A 22,556-nucleotide genomic window follows, 5' to 3' on the forward strand; every position below is an offset into this window, starting at 1 on the left:
AAAGACTCAACCTGACTGGAAATTTGTAACCTCTAATTTCCATGCTGTGTGAGTAAAAGACAAATATAAACAGTTGTTTTTTTGGAAAAAGACAATAGATAAAGTTTGATGTTAAAAGTTATAAAAGGCAGAGTACCAGTCCTGAAATCCTCAGTCTCTCTCTCATTCAAAGTCAGCTAAATGCTGCTATCTGAGCTTGTGTCATAAGAGATAACAAGCTATTTATACTGAAGCACAGTGTCTCAGCTGAAAATCATGGACACAGAGATGTTAAAAGAAATGATTGCCATGAAGAGGGAAATTAACTTTTAAATTTGTTAAAGGAAAACTCAATGAGTGTAAAGACGTCTTTAAATTAATAATATAGACCTTGAAGGACAGAAGTGACTATTTTGATGAATTTCTTCTATGACCAATAACTTGTTCCATAAGCATCATATTTCACAAGAATACAGGTAAAAAGCATATGAAAAATTAAAATTTCCACAACACCCACTTTACCTGCAATCGCTCTATAATTTGTTGAATATATTAAAACTTAGTTTACCATTGTCAATAAGCTAGAAAACCCCCCCATACAATTAGCGCTAAATAACAAATAAATACAAATGAAAAACTATTAAAATTGTGCCCTTCATTATTTCGTTATTGAACTCCTTGCTGTACTGAAAGCATCATGTTTCGTCCACCACATGATCACGTGAAGAATCGACCAAACAGGACTTGGCCTTTGGTGAGATGATGCTGCGTGTCGAAGAGGAGGCGTAAAACGGTAGGAGAGTTACACGTGTAATTAGGATACAGTCTTGAATAACATATATTATATGACACGGTTAATTTCATTAGCATTACACTAATTTCATTTCAAGAAATTTGTGTGTAAAATGTTAATACTCAGTGTGTAGCACCCACTGATCTATAAAATGACTTATACTTATTTACAAACCCGATTCCACAAAAGTTGGGACACTGTACAAATCCATGAGATACTCTATTGTTTCCTCCTTCTTATATAAATCTCATTTGTTTAAAAGACCTCCGAAGAACAGGCGAATCTCAACATAACACCGACTGTTACGTAACAGTCGGGATCATTAATATGTACGCCCCCAATATTTGCATATGCCTAGCTCATGTTCAAGGCATTAGACAAGGGCAGCCAGTATTAACGTCTGGATCTGTGCACAGCTGAATCATCAGACTAGGTAAGCAAGCAAGAACAATAGCGAAAAATGTCTTTTTCCTCCAATAGAGGGTTGATGTGGTTTCTGTTTTAAACCGTGCGCCGGTAGGTGTGTCAATCAGTGCAGCTGAATTCTGCATGTCAAACCCAGAATAAAAACTGTGAGCGCAGGAGTGTAGAGTTACAGTCACTGAATTCTCCTCAACTGCTGACTCACACTATTCTGACTCTGGACATTTATGTTTGCATGACTTTTTCATTATAGATATATATGTGTGATTCTATAAACTTCTTACAAACGATCTTATTTTATAAGATTGTTCTACATCTCTCCTCTTCGTACAGGTGAGAAATATGTTTCTAAATACATCATTTCATTATTGTTATACGTTACTGAGGAGCTTTATTTTCATATGGAAGACTGGATTATTTGCTATTTTATCAGAAATATTTTAATACTGCCACTTGTAAATTATTGAATGTTTGCAATATTGTAACAGTGTGATCATCATTTGTCTCCATATTCATTGTTTAAATTAGATGGAAATACATACTCCAGCCACTGTATTTAAAGTTGTTTTTCATCATTAAGTCTCTGTTGATCCAGTCGGAGCTGTAAAGTGTCGTTCTGATGAATCAAATATGATCAAACATGAGCTGAGAAGAGAAAGCTGCTTACAAATCTGAACTGACACATAAAATCACATTTATATATTTGACACTTATCAATCCCACATACTTCAACATCTTTATTAATATCTATTATGAATGTTTTAATATCAGAAGTTGTAATAACACTGAGCTCATGCAGCTGTTGATCTGATGTCTCGTGATCTGATGTTATATCGCTTTAATAAAGCTCTCTGTGTGATTGAACAGATTCAGATGGAGTGGAGAAAGAAAATCACGCATCCAGAAAACTGCTGGAGCCTCAGAAATCACAGAGCAGCAGAAAACAAGAAGACAGAGAGAGAAATGGAGACCCAAACCAGTGAAACACAAGAGGAAAGAGAACTGAGACTTGACAGATGTGACAGTATGAAGAGACTGAAGCCATACTGTGAGTGTTTTTGTACTGCAGATTGTGCGGTTCCCTCCCTCAGCCTAGCATGATCAGATCAGGGAGAGCAGCGATAACCCCTCAGGGTAACACAACAGAACCAACACAAATATCATTCATGTTCAATGTTTTAAATGTACAACATAATTTAAGAAGAATGAGTTTGGTTCAAAGAGCAATATCAGAAGGTCAGATCCTGACGGGAGGACAGGAGGGTCATTAACGCTTGATCATGACATTTTAGTTTTGTTAGATTTACTAATCAAACTCTTCAGACTTTCTGCACTTACAGACTATTGAAGCTTTTCATAGATGTGTGATCAAGAACAATGTCCCATAAATTCACCATATTTGTGATTTCTAGTGTCATGTGACCCAGACGAGCCTGTAAAGATTGATTCTGATGTCAAACGTGAGGAGAGATTCTCTCATCAAAACCTTCATCACTGACGTCCATCAGCATCTGCTGAAACCTGAACATCACCATCACAACTGTCTTCATCATCATCTTCATCATCACCACCATCATCATCATCACCATCACCATCACAATCATCATCACCATCATCATCACCACCATCTTCCTTATCATCACCACCGTCTTCATCATCATCATCACCACCATCATCACCATCAGCATCACCATCATCACCACCATCTTCATCATCATCATCATCATCACCACCATCATCACCATCAGCATCACCATCATCACCACCATCATCACCATCAGCATCACCATCATCACCATCATCACCATCAGCATCACCATCATCACCACCGTCTTCATCATCATCACCACCATCACTATCATCACCACCACCATCTTCATCATCACCATCTTCTTCACCACCATCACAAACATCATCTTCATCACTGACATCCATCAGCAGCTGCTGAAACCTGAACATCATCATCACCACCATTTTCATCATCATCATCATCATCACCACCATCACCATCATCACTGACGTCCATCAGCAGTCTGTCTGTCATCAACTGTCTTCATCACCATCATCTTCATCATCACCATCATCACCATCACAATCATCATCACCATCACCATCTTCATCACCATCACAACTGTCTTCATCACCATCATCTTCATCATCATCACCATCATCACCATCATCACCATCACATCATCATCATCACCATCACCGTCTTCATCATCATCACCACCATCACCATCATCACCATCACCACCGTCTTCATCATCATCACCACCATCACCATCATCACCACCACCATCTTCATCATCATCACCACCATCACCATCATCACCACCACCATCTTCATCATCACCATCTTCATCACCACCATCATCACCATTACAATTGTCATCACCATCTTCATCACCATCACCATCTTCATCACCACCGTCCTTATCATCACCACCATTTATCATCACTGTTTTCATCATCATCTTCATCACCACCATCACAAACATCATCATCATCATCACCATTATCTTCATCATCACCACTATCTTCATCACCATCTTCATCATCATCTTCATCAACTTTTGAAAACGGGTTTCAAAGTGCAAGTTTGTGAAAGCGATACCGTTATCATCTCTGTGTGAACTGATAAAACGTGAATCTGTGAAAGCGTTGATGTCATGCACGATTAATCTCTCCACATTATTTCCAAACCTGAAATAAGGTGTTTTCTGTGAATGTGTGAGACTTCTGATTTATTATCCGCTACAGGGAAATAACGAGAAGAACATGAAGGAGCAGTAAACTGTAAAAATAAGCTGGATAGATGTGTGTGTTTGGAGTGAGTGCTCTGTAATGTGTATGCGCAGGCGCGTAATCTTTCTTTACAAAGTGACATCGCCATCTACCTGTCTGGAAATGTAATACAGTGTTTTTAGTCATTTCTGTCGATCTGTGTGAACAGATAGTTTTGATAATGTTGTCATCTGTACAAAGAAAACACTTTTCTGTTTTTAGTACTTCATTGTACCCTCAGTCTGAACTCTCATTGTTCTCCATCATCAATCAATAGTATTGATCTACTGTAAATATGTCACTGCCTCTGATGATGGTGATTGACGATGATGATGTACATCAGACAGAGAGAAAGACTCTCAGACATTCAGACTCTCTCTCACTCCTACAAACAGCTCAGCAGGAGTTTGATCGTGTGAAACTGAAGGAAACCCAAAATACACGAGGAGAACAAGCAAACTCCACACAGAAGTTTAAATAAATGTCTTTTAAGAGCCTCTGAAGAACATCAAAACACCTGTTTATGATTTAAAGTGTGTTTTTCAGAATAAACATATTTGAATGGCTTTGAATGTGGAGATGCGATGGAGCTCTTGAACCAACGTAACACATTTTACACATGGCATTTATAGTTCAGATCACTGGGTTGTCTTTTACAGTTAATTATAAAAATATATAGATTACATTGTGCAGAAGTAATACAGGCCTATGTATTATTTGATCTAATATTTGCCTGTTGTGTCAGTGATATATTAATGTTTCATGTGTTTGAAAAGATGAATCAGTATCATTATCATCAACATCTGAGAAATAAATCAAATCCAGATGTAAGATTGTGAAGGAATTGATCATTTCTCTAATAAAGTGCAGTATAGAGTCAGAACAGAGCTCCTGTAATACAGTGAAGTGTCTCCCTCTACTGGTGATCATCAGAGATAAAGATCCACACTGATATTTCACACTAACATGAACAGATCTTACAGAAGAAAGTGTTCCTCAGAAATCATTAAACAGAGACAGGACAGTTCATTAGGAAGCAGAACTAAACACAAAGATGTCAAATTCAAGTTCAACAGTTGAATAAATATAGATCTGTTTTCTCAAATGTAGTGAATTGAGTGTGTGTGTGCGTGTGCGCGTGTGTGCGCGTGCGTGTGCGTGTGTGTGTGTGTGTGTGCGCGTGTGTGTGTGTGCGTGTGTGTGTGTGTGTGTGTGCGCGTGTGTGTGTGCGTGTGTGTGTGTGTTTGTGACATATCAGGACACAAATGTGTATAATGACATGGATATGACAAAAAGAGGTGACTTATGAGGACATTACCCATGTCCCCACTTTTCAAAAGGCGTATAAATCATACTGTCAAGGTTTTTAATGAAAACACTGGTCTTAACAGAACAACAGAATCCTTTTATTCTCGTCTCCAGCCGTGAACTCAACATGTGCCGAACTACTTCCGGGAACAACCACGTAATCACCTTTTCTTAAAGCAACACACACATTACATCTCCCCTTTTCAGTTTTTTTTTTCTTTCTTCTGAACAGCCTTAAATATTTCTCGTTAGTATTATGAAATTTTCAACATCAATAACAAAACAAAACTTATTTTCTAATTTTGCTTATTACAACCACATTGAATGAAATTGTTTCTAATCTCTATTAAACAAAATATGACTAGCTTATATTCCTTCTTTCTTCTTCCTTTTTTCTCACAAATCTAATATATTCACTGGTTTGCTTATTCTGCCAGATCTAGTCATCAGCAGTCCAGTTTTTGTGTTTGGGGCCTGAGACAAAGTTTTCCCAGTGTTCATAGACTCAGGCTGCTGCTCATATGATTGATCTTTTTGGACCAGAGTTTGAGTTCCTCCAGCTGAATCAGGGATGAGCTGCAAGTGACGACGGTTACGCCGCAGAGTTGTCCCTTGATGTGTCTCAATAGTGAAAGATTGAGGAGTTGTACTCATGCCTGTGACCACAGCAGCTGTTCCCCAGGACTTTTGATGGTCTAACTTAGTGAGTACGGCATCACCAGTCCTCAGCAATGGTAAGGGTTTAGCTCCATGATGACGATTAAAGTAGAAAGCTTGCTTTTGCTTTTCCATGGAATCTTTTTTCTTTACATCTTTCAGATTTGGCCCCCGAGGCTGAAGATTTGTCTCAATCATTGAAGTGTTGTTTTAATCTTTCTGCCCATAAGTAGTTCAGCCGGGCTAACACCTGTAGAGATGCAAGGTGTTGCCCTGCAGCTCATCAGAGCCAGAAGAGGATCTTTCTGTTGCAAAATTTTCTTTGCAGTCTGCACTGCCGTCTCTGCATGTCCATTTCCTTGAGCGTGGTGTGGACTAGATGTGATGTGCAGCAAGTCAAATTCTTTTGCAAATTCCTGGAAGTCACTGCTCACAAACTGCCGACTGTTGTCTGAAACTATTTCGTCAGGGCAGCCAAACCTGGCAAATAGTGCTTTCAGTTTTAACACTACTTCTGAGGTGGTAGTTGTTGGCATGTGAAGAATCTCAAGAAATCGAGAGAAATAGTCAGACACAACCAGATAAGCGTGCTTGTTGTGCTCACACAGATCAATAGCTAGCCTTTTCCAAGGCCTGTCTGGAAGGGGTGTTGAGATGAGGGGCTCCTTTTGTTGTGTCTGTTTCATCTCTAGGCATATCTGACAGGACTGATCCTTTTGTTTGATTTCAGATGTACTGGCCCACTCCCTACACCTTGTCAGACCTTGATGCCCATCATGTATTCTGCTCTCAAGACATCTGGAATTAACATACGGCTTCAAGTTTTGGAGGGCTTGTGGGCAGGCCTTCAGCAACAGCAGCAATGTAACACCCCACATCAGAGTGTGTGTTGAGGTCATTTTCCTTATATGCTAACGGGCTCCGTGATAACGCATCAGCCACCAACAAAGTTTTCTCTGGAGCATATTCAGCGGTCAGTTTAAATCTCATCAGCCTCATAAGTAGTCTCTGACATCGCAGCGGGACATTGTCCAAGTCCTTCTTATTCATAAGAGGTACTAATGGTTTGTGATCTGTCACCAATTTGAAGTTTTCAATCAGGTACTTTTCGAATTTTTCACAAGCCCAGATGCCCGCCAGACATTCTTTCTCCATCTGGACGTATCTGGTCTCGGCCTCAGACAAACTGCGTGAGCAATACGCCACCGGTTTCCAGTTTCCATTGTGCAGCTGCAGTTACACACCACCTATGCCATAACTGCTAGCATCAGCTGAAACAGCAGTGGGTAGAGACACACTGTAGAATGACAAAACTGGAGAAGTGGAAAGGAATGCTGCTTCCTGAGGATAGGCCCAAGTCCATACCGCTGTTGACCTCAAAAGTTCATATAGCGGTTTGCCTTCTGTCGACAGATTTGGAATGTACTTGCCCAGATAATTAAACATTCCAAGTACACGTTTTAGTTCCTGAACATTGTGTGCCGGTGAGAGCTCATGGATTGCTCTGACTTTCTCAGGATCGGGTCTCACGCCTGATTTGTCGATCAAGTGACCAAGGAAGTGAAGTTGTTGCTGTCTCTTTCACGGTTTAGCTTTAAGCCAGCTGTCTCAATTCTCTCCAATACTTTGGAAAGCCGTTGGTCATGCTGTACCATGGTGTCTCCATTAGGGGTGGGACGATACAGGTACCTCACGATTCAATTCTGTGGCGATATGTGGTCCACGATATGATAATATCACGATTCACGATATCTATGATATTTAATATATTGGAAAAAATTTCATCAACGATATATCACGATATATGTGACTGAAAAGAAAAAGAAGGAATAAGGAAATAAGGAAATTTTATGCATTTATTAATGCCAACATTTCCAACATTGTGCAAAGAAATATGCATTTGCATAATAACTCACTGCCTCCTGGTCTTAAATGTAAACACTGTACATCTAGACAGATAAAAGTGCATGAACATTACAAAACAACATGAACATTAACATGTGTAAACCATAATACTGAAACGTCAGTAGTAAGTTACTGTAAACGGTGGACACATCAAGGCATATTCTTCTTGAGGAAAACTAACTGATCAGCATGCTCAGATGTAAGAGCACACCTCTGAGCAGAGATTATGTCACCGGTGGTAGAAAAGATTTTCTCTGATGGCACGCTAGTCCCTGGCACACACAGGTACCTCTGGGCCAGCTTGGCAAGGTGTGGGTACTTGCATGCCTCAGATTTCCACCAACCCAACGGCTCATCTGACAGTGGTAGAGGTGAGGATTCTTGATATTGCTGAACCTCCTTTTTAGCCTTGGAGTTAGGTGATGATGGGGTCAGGTAAGATCTGGCATGCTGGAATGTTTGTCCAAGGAGGTTTGCAAGTGCGGATCTCCTTTTTTTTGGTGTGTGTGGTGGTCGGTCCTCATCACTGGTGTCATCAGCAGGACCACTCTCTTCAGTGCTTCCTCCCTCCTCTACATTACCATCAGACTGCATTCCCACATCTGCATTCCCCTATAAGACAAAAAAGCATTTGGCACATCTTCATTGTTATTTTTGTTATTAATGAAATAACATGTTCATCACAACAAGAAATCCTCAGCCCCTAATCATTTTAAAATTTAACACATCTTTGCACATGGTTAGATGTGTGGATGACATTTTTCTACCAGCAGTGCAAGAGTTGAAAGTTTAAAAGGTACAAATACAATGAGAATTTCAATGACCTAAGTAACTGCTGTTCAGTTTTTACAAGTTGTAATTACCATCAGGGCAGCAGCCTTGGACACAACCATGGCATACGTCTCCTGCACTTCTGAAGGCGACAAGAAGAGCATCGACTTAAACCTGGGGTCTAAGGCGGAGGCAACGTAGAGGAAGTTTTTCTCCTCTGCAGACATGTAGCGCTTTGATAGGTCTCCATGGATGGCACACTTTATGTCCTTGACGAGAGGGGCATCCTCAATTGTGCTGAGTGTGTCGCTCAGAAGTTGGGCGTGTTGCTGTAAGAGGAGCAATGATGGAAACAGTTGGACTTTTCTCCTCACACATGCTCTTTGTTGCTACCAGCATTGGATGGAGGGCTTTCACAACCTCTTCTGCATTCTTGATGTCTCCATCAGTCAGGGTAGAGATGTCAGTGGTATTCTTTCTGACCTTTAAAGAAGGAAAGGAAAAGAACAGAATGAAGTCAAAAGTTTAAACTTTATAATGCACATATTCCTTATTAATCCAGACCAAGAAGTCAGGAAAAAGCACTTTACACTAAGGAACAAAATATATATCATGTTAACAATAATATTTTATAACACATTACAGTTATCATATGCAATTAAGTAACAAAACAATAAACGCCTTACCTCTGGAGATAAGAGGGCAGCAGTAACAGCTGGCTGTTGCTCAAGAAACCGGCTGATCATCTCATAGGCACTGTTCCAGCGGACAACAACATCAGTTATCAGCTTGTGGTGCGGAAAGGCCTAACATCTTCTGGTTCCTCTTCAGTGCCTCAGCTGCTGAGGTGCTCCTGTGGAAGAATGTGCAAATTCTCCTAATTCTCCCGAGCAGTCGAGCGACATTTGGCAGTTTGGAGGGCACGCTGCACCGCGAGATTCAAAACATGAGCGAAACAGCGAACGTGTGGATATCCAGCAATCTCAACAGCTACGGACATATTCGCTGCGTTGTCAGTCACCACTGCTGGCTCTTTCTCGGTGAGCTTCCACTCGTCTACAGCCGTCTTAAGCACCTCTGCCATGTGAGCGCCAGTATGACTGTCATTCATAGCCCTGAGTCTGAAGGACGTAGCTTTGGGCATCCCAGTTGTCGTCTATGAAGTGGGCAGTAATAGTTACGAAGGACTCAGTGGCCCTTGACGTCCAACCATCACAGGTTAGTGCAACTCGTTTAGCGGACCGGAGCGTACCCTCCACTTTGGCTCTGGTATCTGCATACAATGCAGGGATGACTTTGTCTGTAAAGTGCCGACGACTCGGTATCTCGTATCTCGGTTCCAGTGTTGTCAACATTCTGCAAAATCCATCATTCTCGACCACGCTGTAAGGGCGAAGGTCCTTGCAAATAAATTCGGCGATGGACTTAGTGATACTCTGTGCCCTCGGCGACCGCAAAGGGGAGCTTTGCTTTGAACGCAGTAGTGATTGTCGGCTGACTTGGTTTACCCTCATTATCACCTGAGAGTAGTTCACCGGTGATAGCGAACGAGGTGCATTTGCAGATTCATAGTGTTGCTGTTATATTTTATCTTTGCAAAGCAGTTCTTGCAGATTGCATAGTTTTTATCCAGTGCCTTTCCATCGACTGTCTCGTAAAACCCGAAGTGTCTCCACACTTTAGAGTGGAAACTAGCGGGTGGGTCTTTGATTAGTTTTTTATTGTTTTCCGCCATTCTTCTCGCTTCTCTTTTTTTCTGCAATTCTCTGTTGTTTAGTTAACTTGTGTTCTTCACCGGCCGCTGTTTGTGCCACTTTACCCCTATTTACTCGAACAGCGCCCCCCGCAAACAGAATGGTAGATATTGGGTAGTGACAGTGACACTGACAACGGGTAAATTAATCATTTTGTGTTGTAATAAAATATCGATATTGGGCGTTAGTGTATCGATTATTTATTGCGACAGAGAGCACAACAATATATTGCAATATCGATTTTTTTTCCCACCCCTAGTCTCCATACACCAGTTTATCATCCATATACACGGATACTCCTTCAAGCCCTAGGAGAGTTTCTGCCATCTTCTGCTGAAATATTTCTGGGGCACTTGAAATGCCAAAAGGAAGACGTTTAAAGGAGTACCTTCCGAATGGTGTTATGAATGTGGTCAATTTGCTGCTTTCTGGGTGTAATGGTATCTGCCAAAACCCAGAGGCAGCATCCTCTTTTACTTTTTGTATAAGAGGTAATGGAGCTCTGTGTGCTGTGTATACTGCATATGGCTGAACATTTTCCTTAAGCTGGATTTTAACGGGTTCTGTTTTAAGGGTCCCATGCTCACCAAATGCATTGTGAACTTCCTCAATGCGTTTCACCAGACCCATTGAGGATGCAGTGGATCTGCTTAGCAAATTGTTCACATTTTGTCCATGGATGACATACACTGGGAATGTGTACACACTTCCTTTATATGTGGTACTGGCTTGAAATTTCCCCACGCACTCTAGTTGACCTCCAGGACTGCACAGTGTAACATTTGTCTGCTCCAACATTCTTCTTGGATTAAGCATGCTGAACGTTTCTTCACACATGATGTTTGCATCTGCACCAGTGTCAATTTTAAATTTAACTGGTGTCTTTCCAATTTAAATTTTCACGGACCACTGCTCATCATTTCTTTGTGAATTTGTAACAGCACCCAGGAAATATTGTGTTTGTGCAACGGTCTCTGTCACTTCTCTGACTGACCTGCTGTGACACATTCTTTCCCAGTGTCCCACTTTTTTACATTTGTTGCATGTTGATTTCATTGCTGGGCAGTTTTCTTGTCGTCTGTGTTTGATTTTTCCACATCTACCATATTTTGGTTCTCCTTGCTCTTTGTCGTTTTTCCTTTTAGGTTTCCATTTCTGTTTCCCTCTGTCTGCTGCTCTTCCTTCTGCGATCTCTTGTATCGCAGCGCACGCCTCCTCCTGCTGGTGAACTTGAAGCGCTACTTCTTCACACTGGCGCACAGTTTCAATAGTTTGAGCTAACGTGAGATCGGACATTAACTGTAGTCTATGATGTTTTCATGTTTTCGGATGTTTTCATCTCTATGTTCACCAAAGTCACAATGTTCGATAAATCATAGAGAGTTCTAATAAAGGTTTCAGCCTTTTCACCAGGGCGCTGCGCTCTTTGATAAAAGCAGGCTCGCTCTCGGATCACGTTTCATTTAGGGAACAAATACTCGTCGCATTTTCTTAACACAATGTCGAATTTCTTCTTGTCATCCTCCTCAATAAAGGTGAATGATTTAAATATGTGTTCGGCTTCATTTCCCATGGCATAGATCAATGAACTGACCTGGACTTCCCCATCTTCTTTATCCAGTTTAGTAGCACTCCGAAAGCGCTGAAAACGTTGTTTCCAGTCAGCCCAGTCATTCGGTCGATCAAATGGAAAACACTCCGGGGGGTTAAATTTTGCCATACTTCTGAGGCCGTGTGCTCGTCAAGCACTTCTGACACCATGTAAAGGTTTTTAATGAAAACACTGGTCTTAACAGAACAACAGAATCCTTTTATTCTCGTCTTCAGCCGTGAACTAGGGTGACCACCCGTCCCGCATTTTGCGGGACAGTCCCGAAATTAGGAGCTTTGTCCCGCAAGACTTAAGTAGTGTCCCGCATTTCTGTAATTTTTTTTCATCCCTGAAATTACAATGCACAGTAAGAAATATAGTAAAAACTGTGAGCATTTAAAAATCTATTTGTGCAGCCGTCATATTCTAGCTGTGAAAATAACCAACCAGCGCAATCATAGAGAGAGGTTTTCCCGCTGATGACAACTGAGTGGACAGCGCAAAGAGCAGGCCTCAGAGTCGGTAAACACAACTACACCAGCAAGGATTTCATCTTCCATGCTGGATAAAAAACCTCAAGAGCTGCTCAAAGCTGCCCAAATCGATGATTTAAAGCATGTAATCATCCATTCTGATGTTAAATATGTCCAACGAACGGCGGCGATCAAGCGCCACACACGGAAATGGTCGAGCACCTACAGAAAAACGAAATATTCTCCATTTGTTTTAACCAATACAAAATTGCGAAATTCAGACACGACTTTCTTCTCACTTTAATATTTCATTTAATGCGGGTTCTATGGCGTTATTATATTGGAAAATGTCGAGCGTGCATCAAATGCGCGAGCAATCTCTCCACTCACAGGCGGGATTCCCTTGCACAAAACTGGACGCACGCGCGCTCTCACTCAGATATCACATCTGCGCGCTCAAACTTCTGCATGTGCAGCCGTGAATCTAGAATTGTCTTCTCTCCAGGATTTAATGTTGCCATAAGCGCAACATTATAATGTGGGCACCCACCGGCAGAAACATTAATCGGCGCATATGCCAAGTTTTCCAACAAATGTAAATCAATATTTACATAGTGTAATAGCTGTAAATTTATCTGTCTCATGTGTCCCACATTGTCCCGCAAAATCACATCTACTGTCCTGCAACAGATCAATAGTCAGGTGGTCACCCTACCATGAACTCAACATGTGCCGAACTACTTCCGGGAACAACCACGTAATCACCTTTTCTTAAAGGGGTGGTTCAGTGTTTTTTTTTCTAGGCTTGATTGTGTTTTGGGGGCACAGTTTAACATGTCTTAATGCTTTGTTTTTTTTGAAAACGCTGCATTTTTTCATATATTTTACGTTTATTCTACACCCTCTGTTTTCACTGTCATATGAACGGCTCGTTTGACTTCCTGCTTCTATGAAGCCACTCCCTCCGAAATACGCAGTGTGCTCGGATTGGTTGGCAGGTTGTAGCTGGCCCAGTGTATTGTGATTCGCTGAAGCGTCCGGAAACGCCACGCCCCTTACCATTCATAGTTACGCGCTAAGCTGGAAATGTAAATAATAGCGTCTATATTGCTGTATCAAATTGAGCCGAATCAGACCCAGACGAATAGGATAAAGCAGAACCTCTGCAATCGCTGCTTTTAAAGGAAGTTTATGAATGGTATTTCATTTAGTATTTGTGTCAGTGTTTAGATGCTGTCACTGCTGTTTGTTAGCTTTCAATATACAGTTTTATCCTGATTAAAGCTTTACTGTAGCTGAATACATGACTGAGTAGTAGCATTTTTGTAAAGGTAATATTTAATTTATAGCATGAACAACTGTTTGTCTATGAACATAGAAGTTTGTTTGTGTTTGTAGAACTTAGCTAACTGGCTAGCAAAAACGAGTTGCTCTTTGTATATGTCCTAGATGCATTAAAAATAGCAACAGAACTATATGTTTAAAAGACATGTACAAACAATAAAACGTACTTACAGTTTGAAGCCAATAAACAGCAGCTTCTGCTTTTAAAGTGGGAACTGCTTCATCTTTCAGTAAATCCAGCATTGAACTCATGTAGATTCTGGAAGCTTCTTCAGCGCCGCATCCAGTGTAGAAAATATCACCGATTATAATGGGTTATATTATCTTTTGACGCGTCGCGTCACTCGCGTACGGTGTACACAACTCTTCTGCGCCACATGGCCTCACCCACTTTGTTGCGTGTTCCTGGGGCGTGTTTATGTTAATAGCAAGGGTTTATGATTTCACCAACCCGGGAAGAAGCTCGTTGTAGTCCAAACCGAGCATTTTTGTAGGCATTAAACTGCCATAACTTTAAAAGACAATATCTCCGTGTGCATTGAACGTTCAGCGCTGTAACTTTGCAGATACTGTTTATGCTCAAGCAGCAACATTACACACTAACTAAAGTTAAAAAAGTCAAATCGCATGCAACCACCCCTTTAAAGCAACACACACATTACACACACAGAATGAGTTTTTGTGAGAAAGTAAAAGTGTGCACAGTTTCCTGTGATGGTAGGTTTATGGTTAGGGGTGGTGTAGGGGGAGAGAAAATACAGTTTGTAAAGTATAAAAACCATTACGCCTATGGAATGACCCCACAATTCACAAAAACGAACGTGTGTGTGTGTGTGTTGGTTTTTGTGGTTTACGAGGACTTTTGACCTGAATACGCACCGGCATTACGGGGACATTTGGGTTTATGAGGACACAGGCCATGTCCTTGTAATTCCGGCAATGTAGATGCCTTTCTCTATGTCCCAGAAGCACCCTCTCCAATTTTCGCGGCATGTCCTTATATACCACAAAAACCTGATTTTATACCATACACTGTGTATCCTCTGTGTACGAGAGTGCGCCCCTGCAGCCGGGTCCTGGTACTGTACCGGCGTCATCGAAAATTTGCATTTTTCACACAAGTGTAAGTATTGAGGCCTGTGATTGGTCAGATCGCTACTGGTAGGCGGGAAATCACGAAAACAAGATGGCGCCGACGGGCGGAGCCTAATTCCGCAGCCCCTATTGGCTGCATACGCAATGAACAACAAGCGAGACAAGATGGCGCCGGTGGGCGGAGCCTCATTCAGCTTCAGCGTAGGTCTGTATAACAAGCGAGTTAATGCAAAATACTAATTATTTAAGTGTTATTGCCTATAATTTTTCATTTGTGAATTAAATATATGAATAAATAGTGATCCTCGATTAAAAATATCCCTTAAATGTCATGTAATAAAGTATAAAAGTAACTTGAACGCTGTTTACTCAGTATTTATACAGTTTATTTAGCTCGTTAGCATATGCTATTCATGTAAACACAACCACACATTAACTCGTGCGCTCACATCACATATATTTATTATTATTATTTTAATCCCGTTTATAATGTAATAAGTATGGTTTAATCAGAGTCATGCCTCAAGTTCATTTCCTGTTTGGACCGGATAGAAACTCTGCACCTGAGAAGACATCTGAGCACCTGATGGCGAGGCTGCTGTTATTTTAAAGGTAAGTTATTCTGCTTTTTAAATGCTTGTGGGTCAGTTTGGCTTGTTTGTGCATGTCTTGTAAGCTCTTTGCAGCTCGTTTTACAGTTATAAAGCAGCTAGCTCGCGATGCTAACGGCGCTAGCGAGATTGTGATTGTGTTTAAAGACTGTCAGGAGGGAATCAGCGATGCTTGTCATTTTAAACTGGTTTTCGATTTAACTATAATTGCAACTGCATCATTTTCTGATCACATGCAATAATCTAGCCAAGCCATCATAATAAGGCGTTGTCATGACTACAGTCTATGAAGGGGACGGCATTTCACCCAGTACAGTATCCTCACATACTAGCCTACTGTAAATATTACTACAGTTCTGCTTGATTTAAAGACATTAAGAAACAAAGATGTACTGGCTATGTTAAGATGTATCAGAACTGTCAGTCTTATTCAGTCAAATTAATACTGTCAGTATTATTGTCTATAATTTATCAATTGTGAAAATTTATGAAGGAATATTGATCCTCAATTATACATAATTCTTAAATATCATACAATAAAGTATGAAAATAACTTGCTGTTTACTATAATTTATCTTTTGATGTTTATACTAAAAACAGAAGATGACAGAAGACACATCAGATCATGCTGAAGTGAAACAGTGATGGAGAAAGCCCAAGCTCTGGAGGAAGACATACAGTATTCACAAAGATTCATCAGTGATTTCACCTGTGTCAGGTATATTATATGTTATTTACAGTCATGATTTTACTTGTTTTATTATTAAAGGTTAAATGTTACTCAGGGTAATAGGGCTACACAATATTGCAGAAAAACTGACATTGCAATATTTAGTTTTTCTGCAATTTATATATTGCGATATGAAAACAATTCCACCAGATGAATTGAATAGCTCTATTTGAAAATAATTAATCATTCTAGGATGATTGGGATAATTTTGTAGGGTAGTGCATCTGCTTAGAGAATAATAAACGAATTGCAAGCTTAGATAAACACAATAAAACTAAGATACAAATTAAAATAAGCAGTGCTTTATGTTTTTCAGGTTAATCTATCTGTATTCAGGTACACACATTGAGGAAAGCACGTATGGGTCCAATATTATATGCATCCGTTTTCTTAATTGTTTACAATACAGAACCGACTGTTTTCGCTGAGAGTGTTTGTTCAAGCTCAAAGATAAGGGAAAGAGAACTGAACTCTGTGTTCACGTGCTGTCTGTCAGTCAGAAAACAGTGCGAGTTCATATTGCGTTTGATGTTTAAATTGACAGGACTTAAAAACACAAGCAAATGATAAGCTTTCACTCTATGATGGTTAAACTTTGCAGTTAATACGTGAATCACATGCGCTCTTAACCGGGGGGCAGCTGGACCGTTCGGATCAACTACGATCCCTACACTTGACATTGCACATCCTGTGATGTGACTTTTGTGGATGCACACATCGGGATACAATGCTAAAACCATACATCATGCAGCCCTAGTCTGTACGGATCACAGATCAACTATGATCCCTATAGCCTACTTGACTTCATTTATACTGCAATGTCACACCCACGGATAGGTATCAGTGACAAAACTATATATTGTGCAGCCCTACATGGCTTTATATATGCATTAGGGCTGCACGATATATTGCATGAGATTATCACGCGCATTTCGTCAGTAAAGCCGGTTCCCTGATTACAGCTAAATCTCCATCACCTGCTTTCAAATGGAGCGGCATTTAATAGACAGAGCCGTAGATCACTGAAAAGCCACGCAATATCGCACTCATTATCGAAGGCGATTCATCTGCGATATGAACGCGATATTGCGTGGCTTTTCCGTGATCTACGGCTCTGTCTATTAAATGCCGCTCCATTTGAAAGCAGGTGATGGCGATTTAGCGGTAATCAGGGAACCGGCTTTGCTGACGAAATGCGCGTGACAATCTCATGCGATATATCGTGCAGCCCTAATATGCATCACATTACATGCGTGTTCATGGCAGTATGTGAGGTTGTGTGTAGCTTTACACCAGTTTTATGAGGACACGTGTTTTATGAGGACATCATGAGAACATGTTCTTTATGTTTGACTTGACTGAAGAATCTCAGTGTGTTGTTAGATTGACACAAGCCTGGTCTATGAGGACACTAGTTTTACCGGGACTCTGGGGTGCACCCATATGGAAGATTGGGATCGATACTGATAACCCATAATTCACAGCTCACTGTAGCAAATGTCAATATTGAAAACTCATAATTGTTTGTTAGATTAGATATAGTCATTTTAGAAGTAGGAAAAAAGTAGCACCCTCAGTTGAAATTGACTTTCAATGAGTAATACTGCAATGAATAATTGTTTTTCTTTATTTTGATTTGATTTGTATTTGCTTTTCTTTCTTATTTTCAGATGGTAACTGAGAAGAATCAGATTCAGAAGAATAAGATACAGCAACAATAAAGGTATCCAATAAAGTAAAGTAATAATTGAGTTAGTCCTTAAAGGTGCTAAAGAGGATGTTTTGTTTTATACATTTTTGCAATATTACTTGAAACTGTGTTTACTAACTGATAAAAGACTATTTATTAGGTGCACTGAAAGTAATAATATTAATATACAACATCTGTGCACGAGGTAGGGCCTTAAAAACATCAGCCAATCGTTTACGCGATTGGCCCTCTGGCTTGTCAATCACTGCCGTGACGTTCCTTGTGAGAGACGAGCGCGGCTGCGCACTCCAGTAACTTTCCACACTCCACAGGCGCTGCATGCAATGTTTTTGTCAGGAGACAGGAGTAACAACTGCAGATTATGAGTTACCTGCGGTGAGTCCGACATAATGAATCCACTAACACGACACAGCGAATGCCGGTGGTAAACACTCGTGTTCCTATACTCGTGCATGAGTTTTGGGAGGCGTTCCCTCGAAATGAGCTGTGAAGGAGGGGGGTTGTTCTTACGCATGCGCTCATTTCAAAAACTCACTAACAGTCTTTGGTTTCTCAGTCGATGAAAAGATCCTCTTTAGCACCTTTTAAAGAATAGAACAGATTTCAGTGTTTCTAAGAAGAAGATTGTTTGCCACAGTTATCAGTCACTGAATTATGATTGTGTGTGTGAAAAGTGAGTCACGATCACTTACTGTACAACTAGCACACCTTGTTTCACCACTATCACTCTCATACATACCCCTAACCCTAACCCTAACCCTGAACTCAGGGCGCCATCCAAATGTATCTAGTTATCAGTGTCCCGGTAAAACTAGTGTCCTCATAGACCAGGCTTGTGTCAATCTAACAACACACTGAGATTCTTCAGTCAAGTCAAACATGAAGAACATGTTCTCATGATGTCCTCATAAAACACGTGTCCTCATAAAACAGTTGTAAAGCTACACACAACCTGACATACTGTGATGAACACACACATAATGTAATGCATATATAAAGCCATGAACATTACCATGGGTTTTTAAATATTGAAATATTGATTTGAAATGGATCTATTTTGTGATCTTGTATATGATCTCAAATCAATATTTCATGTGCACATATTTATTGATCAGTAGCTGTGAATGGGGGACACTGATCATCCTGTCCATGTTTAATTTGCATTAATTACTGTCTGATTGTACATTATCCCTTTGATATATTTCATATATACTGAAGGTTTGTAACTCTTAGGTGAAGTGATTGTATATAAAGCTTTATTTCTTATTTTCAGATAAGCCGTGAGACCCCGCTGTCATCAGTGACGATTGTGCTGCTCTTACTGTGGGCCTACACCAGGTAAGTGAGAGTTGTGCTGTAAGAGAATGAGCAAATGTAGCAGAGACACTTGTGAGATCTAGGCTGTTAACATATTCAGACCAGTGTTTATGTCTAATTTGATGTTTGCAGACTCTCAGTGAGGTTGGACCCTCTGCTCTCAAAATGAACACTCTGTCCCAGTCAGAAGTCAGAGATGTACAGAAGGTATTGTTTTTCTTTTTGGAAATCAAATTAGGCATGTGCTGACAGGAAAATTTGGGCCAATTTTGATAACCGATAATTCTTTATATTTGAAAGGTGATAAATGATACATTGGCAGATAAATCTAAATCCAAATTTTAATATACATTGAGAGCCTGATTACAAAAACAATAGACAGTGTCCCAAACACTTCAGCATAAAATCAAACATATACAGTACAGCAGTCTAGTTTGAACCAGTATAAGATTCCTTTACTTTTAAAATGATCTTTACACTACCGTTCAAAAGTTTGGGGTCAGTAAGAATTTTTAATGTTTTAAAAGAAGTATCTTCTGCTCACCAAGCCTGCATTTATTTGATTAAAAATACAAACAAAAACAGTAATATTGTGAAATATTATTCCAATGTAAATCAGCTGTTTTCTTTGTCAATATACAGTAAAGTGTAATTTATTCCTGTGATCAAAGCTGAATTTTCAGCATCATTACTTCAGTCTTCAGTGTCACATGATCCTTCAGAAATCAATCTAATATGATGATGTGATGCTCAAGAAACATTTATTATTATTATCAATGTTGAAAACGGTTGTGTACAAATTTTTTCAAAATTCTTCAATGAATAGAAAGTTCAAAAGAACAGCATTTATTTAAAATAGAATATTTTCTAACATTAAAATTGTCTTTACTGTAACTTTTGATCAGTTTAACTCATCCTTGATGAATAAAAGTATTGATTAATTTTATTTCTATCCCCCAAAAATAAAATTAAAATTCTGACTGACCCCAAACTTTTTTAACGGTAGTGTATAATGCTACAAAAGATTTAGATTTCAGACAAATGCTGTTCTTTTGAACTTTCTATTCATCATAGCATCATTAAATAAAAATGTAAATAACTGTTTTCAACATTGATAATAATCATAAATGTTTCTTGAGCATCAAATCATCATATTAGAATGATTTCTGAAGGATCATGTGACACTGAAGACTGAAGTAATGATGCTGAAAATTCAGCTTTGATCACAGGAATAAATTACACTTTACTGTATATTGACATAGAAAACAGCTGTTTTAAATTGGAATAATATTTCACAATATTACTGTTTTGTTTGTATTTTTAATCAAATAAATGCAGGCTAGGTGAGCAGAAGATACTTCTTTTAAAACATTAAAAAGATCTTACTGACCCCAAACTTTTGAACGGTAGTGTACATTCATATGGCCAATTTTCTTTATTTAAAAAAAGTGTCAACACTTTACAGTAAGGCTTATTGTTAGTATTAGTTAACATGAGCTAACAATGAATGAACAAATCCTGTAGAAGTTTTTTTAATCTTAGTTAAGGTTAATCTCAACATTTCCCAAGACATTTTAGGATCCAGTGTTTTATCTGTTAACCTAAAATATGCGTGTTCATGTTAGTTCACAGTGCATTATTAACTCACATTTACAAGGGTTTTGCTCAGTTGATTCATGTTAGTTAATACAATAACAAATGAGACCTTATTGTAAAGTTGCAAAAAATATATATATTGCCTCACTACTACTACTACTACTAATAATAAATAAAATTAAATAAAAATGCAAACAAGTTATTGGTCAACATTACTTAGGCTACATAAAAAGAAACACAATACATGTGCTATGGATGAATAAAATGAAAGCCTGTTGGGAAAATGATTTTACTCAAACCATATTGTTGATGAAAATAATAAGAACAATACAAGTTGTAATGTTTTTGAAAAAAAAAAGTTTATATAAACATCTTTATTAAACATCTTTAGCATTACTGTTTCAAATAACACTGTTTTAGCATGAATCTGAAGAGCTGAATGAACACCCATAAACCAAAGCGCTTTGTTAGATGGTTTTTAGCTCAACGGGATGCAACTTATATATGATAAAGTAGATATTTATACAAAAAAATTACAACTTATACCTGCACAAAATCATGCACAGATGTACATGAATTAAGTTACAAAGTGTGAACTCCTGTTCTGGATACGCTCCCCACAACAACACACTAAAAAACGGCAACTAATCCAAAATAATTCACAGCGTTTTATTACAGTCGTGTTCTCATTATAATGTTATGTATATATGACAGTCCCAGCCATAGTTATTAATGTTATCCATTGCTGTTTGAGTGCGCATGCTGAAGAGATGATCACCGGTAGGCCTACAATGAAGCGCTTTACTGCCGCGTTCATTAACTCAACCAAATGCATCCTATATGAGTTTAATCAGATATATATACACAAAATAAAAAATGCAACTTATAATTCCACAAAAGGCTGCGAATGCACAAGCAAACTGACTGTGCTAGTCATAAAGGTGTAACTCCGCAGATGCGCTCTTCGTGTAACAACGCTCTGATTTCACAGATTTGTGATTCACCTTAACTGTATCTTCCTTCAAGCAGTTCAATACTATCATGGAGAACAACGCACATCATATAATCCATTATTTATCAGTGTTAAAATATCGGCCTAGTTCGGACTGAGAATGATAACATTAAAATGAGCATTTATCGGCCAGTAAGATATGGTGGCTGATATATCACGAATCCCTGATTGGTTATGGCAGTATACAGTATTTATAGAGTTTTAACTATATGCATGATTCCAACGTTAACTTATGTCACTGTTTTAAATGTGTAGGTCACTACTATAACACATTAGTTTGATCAGTATTAATACTGAGTGGTTTAAAATGTACCATCATACTTGAAGACATTTGTGTTGAGCACGTGAACACAATAGCCAATCGGATGCGTTTGTTAGTCTGTATGAGTTTTTGTTTAGCGCGAGTGCTGCATGTTGAATCCTTTCATTATAACCAACAAAGTATAGACACAATGCCAATAAGAGATAAAGTGCACAACATAGACAGACACACACACAACTTCATTTATTATAACGGACGTTTCTGCAGAAGTGCAGCTTTGTTTCTCGTGTTGTAATCGATAGCTTCAGTGGCTAATATGGCAGCGATCTTTGCTTTCTGTAGGCCTATATAACACATTTGTTTATGCTGCTAACTACACATTGCATAGTTTCTGGATTGACAAATGTATTTATATGTGCGATTAAATCCAATTGATGCTG

The 22,556-nt window shown here is 39.2% G+C and overlaps 2 protein-coding genes across 9 annotated transcripts in view; one reads left to right on the forward strand and one right to left on the reverse strand.

Moving 5' to 3' along the window:
- Positions 1-7,999: 7,999 nt before the first annotated feature.
- On the reverse strand, positions 8,000-9,366 carry LOC125273151 (E3 SUMO-protein ligase ZBED1-like). The gene is made up of 4 exons (XM_048198417.1): positions 9,307-9,366; positions 9,014-9,103; positions 8,713-8,949; positions 8,000-8,461 (listed from the first exon to the last, which is right to left on the reverse strand). The coding sequence occupies exons 1-4, from the start codon at positions 9,364-9,366 to the stop codon at positions 8,000-8,002; spliced, it is 849 nt and encodes a 282-aa protein (XP_048054374.1).
- A 5,243-nt stretch (positions 9,367-14,609) lies between these two features.
- Positions 14,610-22,556, forward strand: part of LOC125272290 (vang-like protein 1) — a 153,324-nt gene continuing 145,377 nt past the window's right edge. For 5 of the 8 annotated variants that reach the window (XR_007185805.1, XR_007185804.1, XM_048197037.1 and 2 more), the window contains exons 1-5: positions 15,089-15,489; positions 16,089-16,206; positions 17,889-17,941; positions 19,203-19,267; positions 19,379-19,453. The gene's annotated coding sequence lies outside the window, so the exon portion shown is untranslated. The other 3 variants (XM_048197039.1, XM_048197038.1, XM_048197040.1) reach the window with 3 other exon arrangements.

Source organism: Megalobrama amblycephala, linkage group LG7 (assembly GCF_018812025.1).
Source record: "Megalobrama amblycephala isolate DHTTF-2021 linkage group LG7, ASM1881202v1, whole genome shotgun sequence".
NCBI lineage: Eukaryota > Metazoa > Chordata > Actinopteri > Cypriniformes > Xenocyprididae > Megalobrama > Megalobrama amblycephala.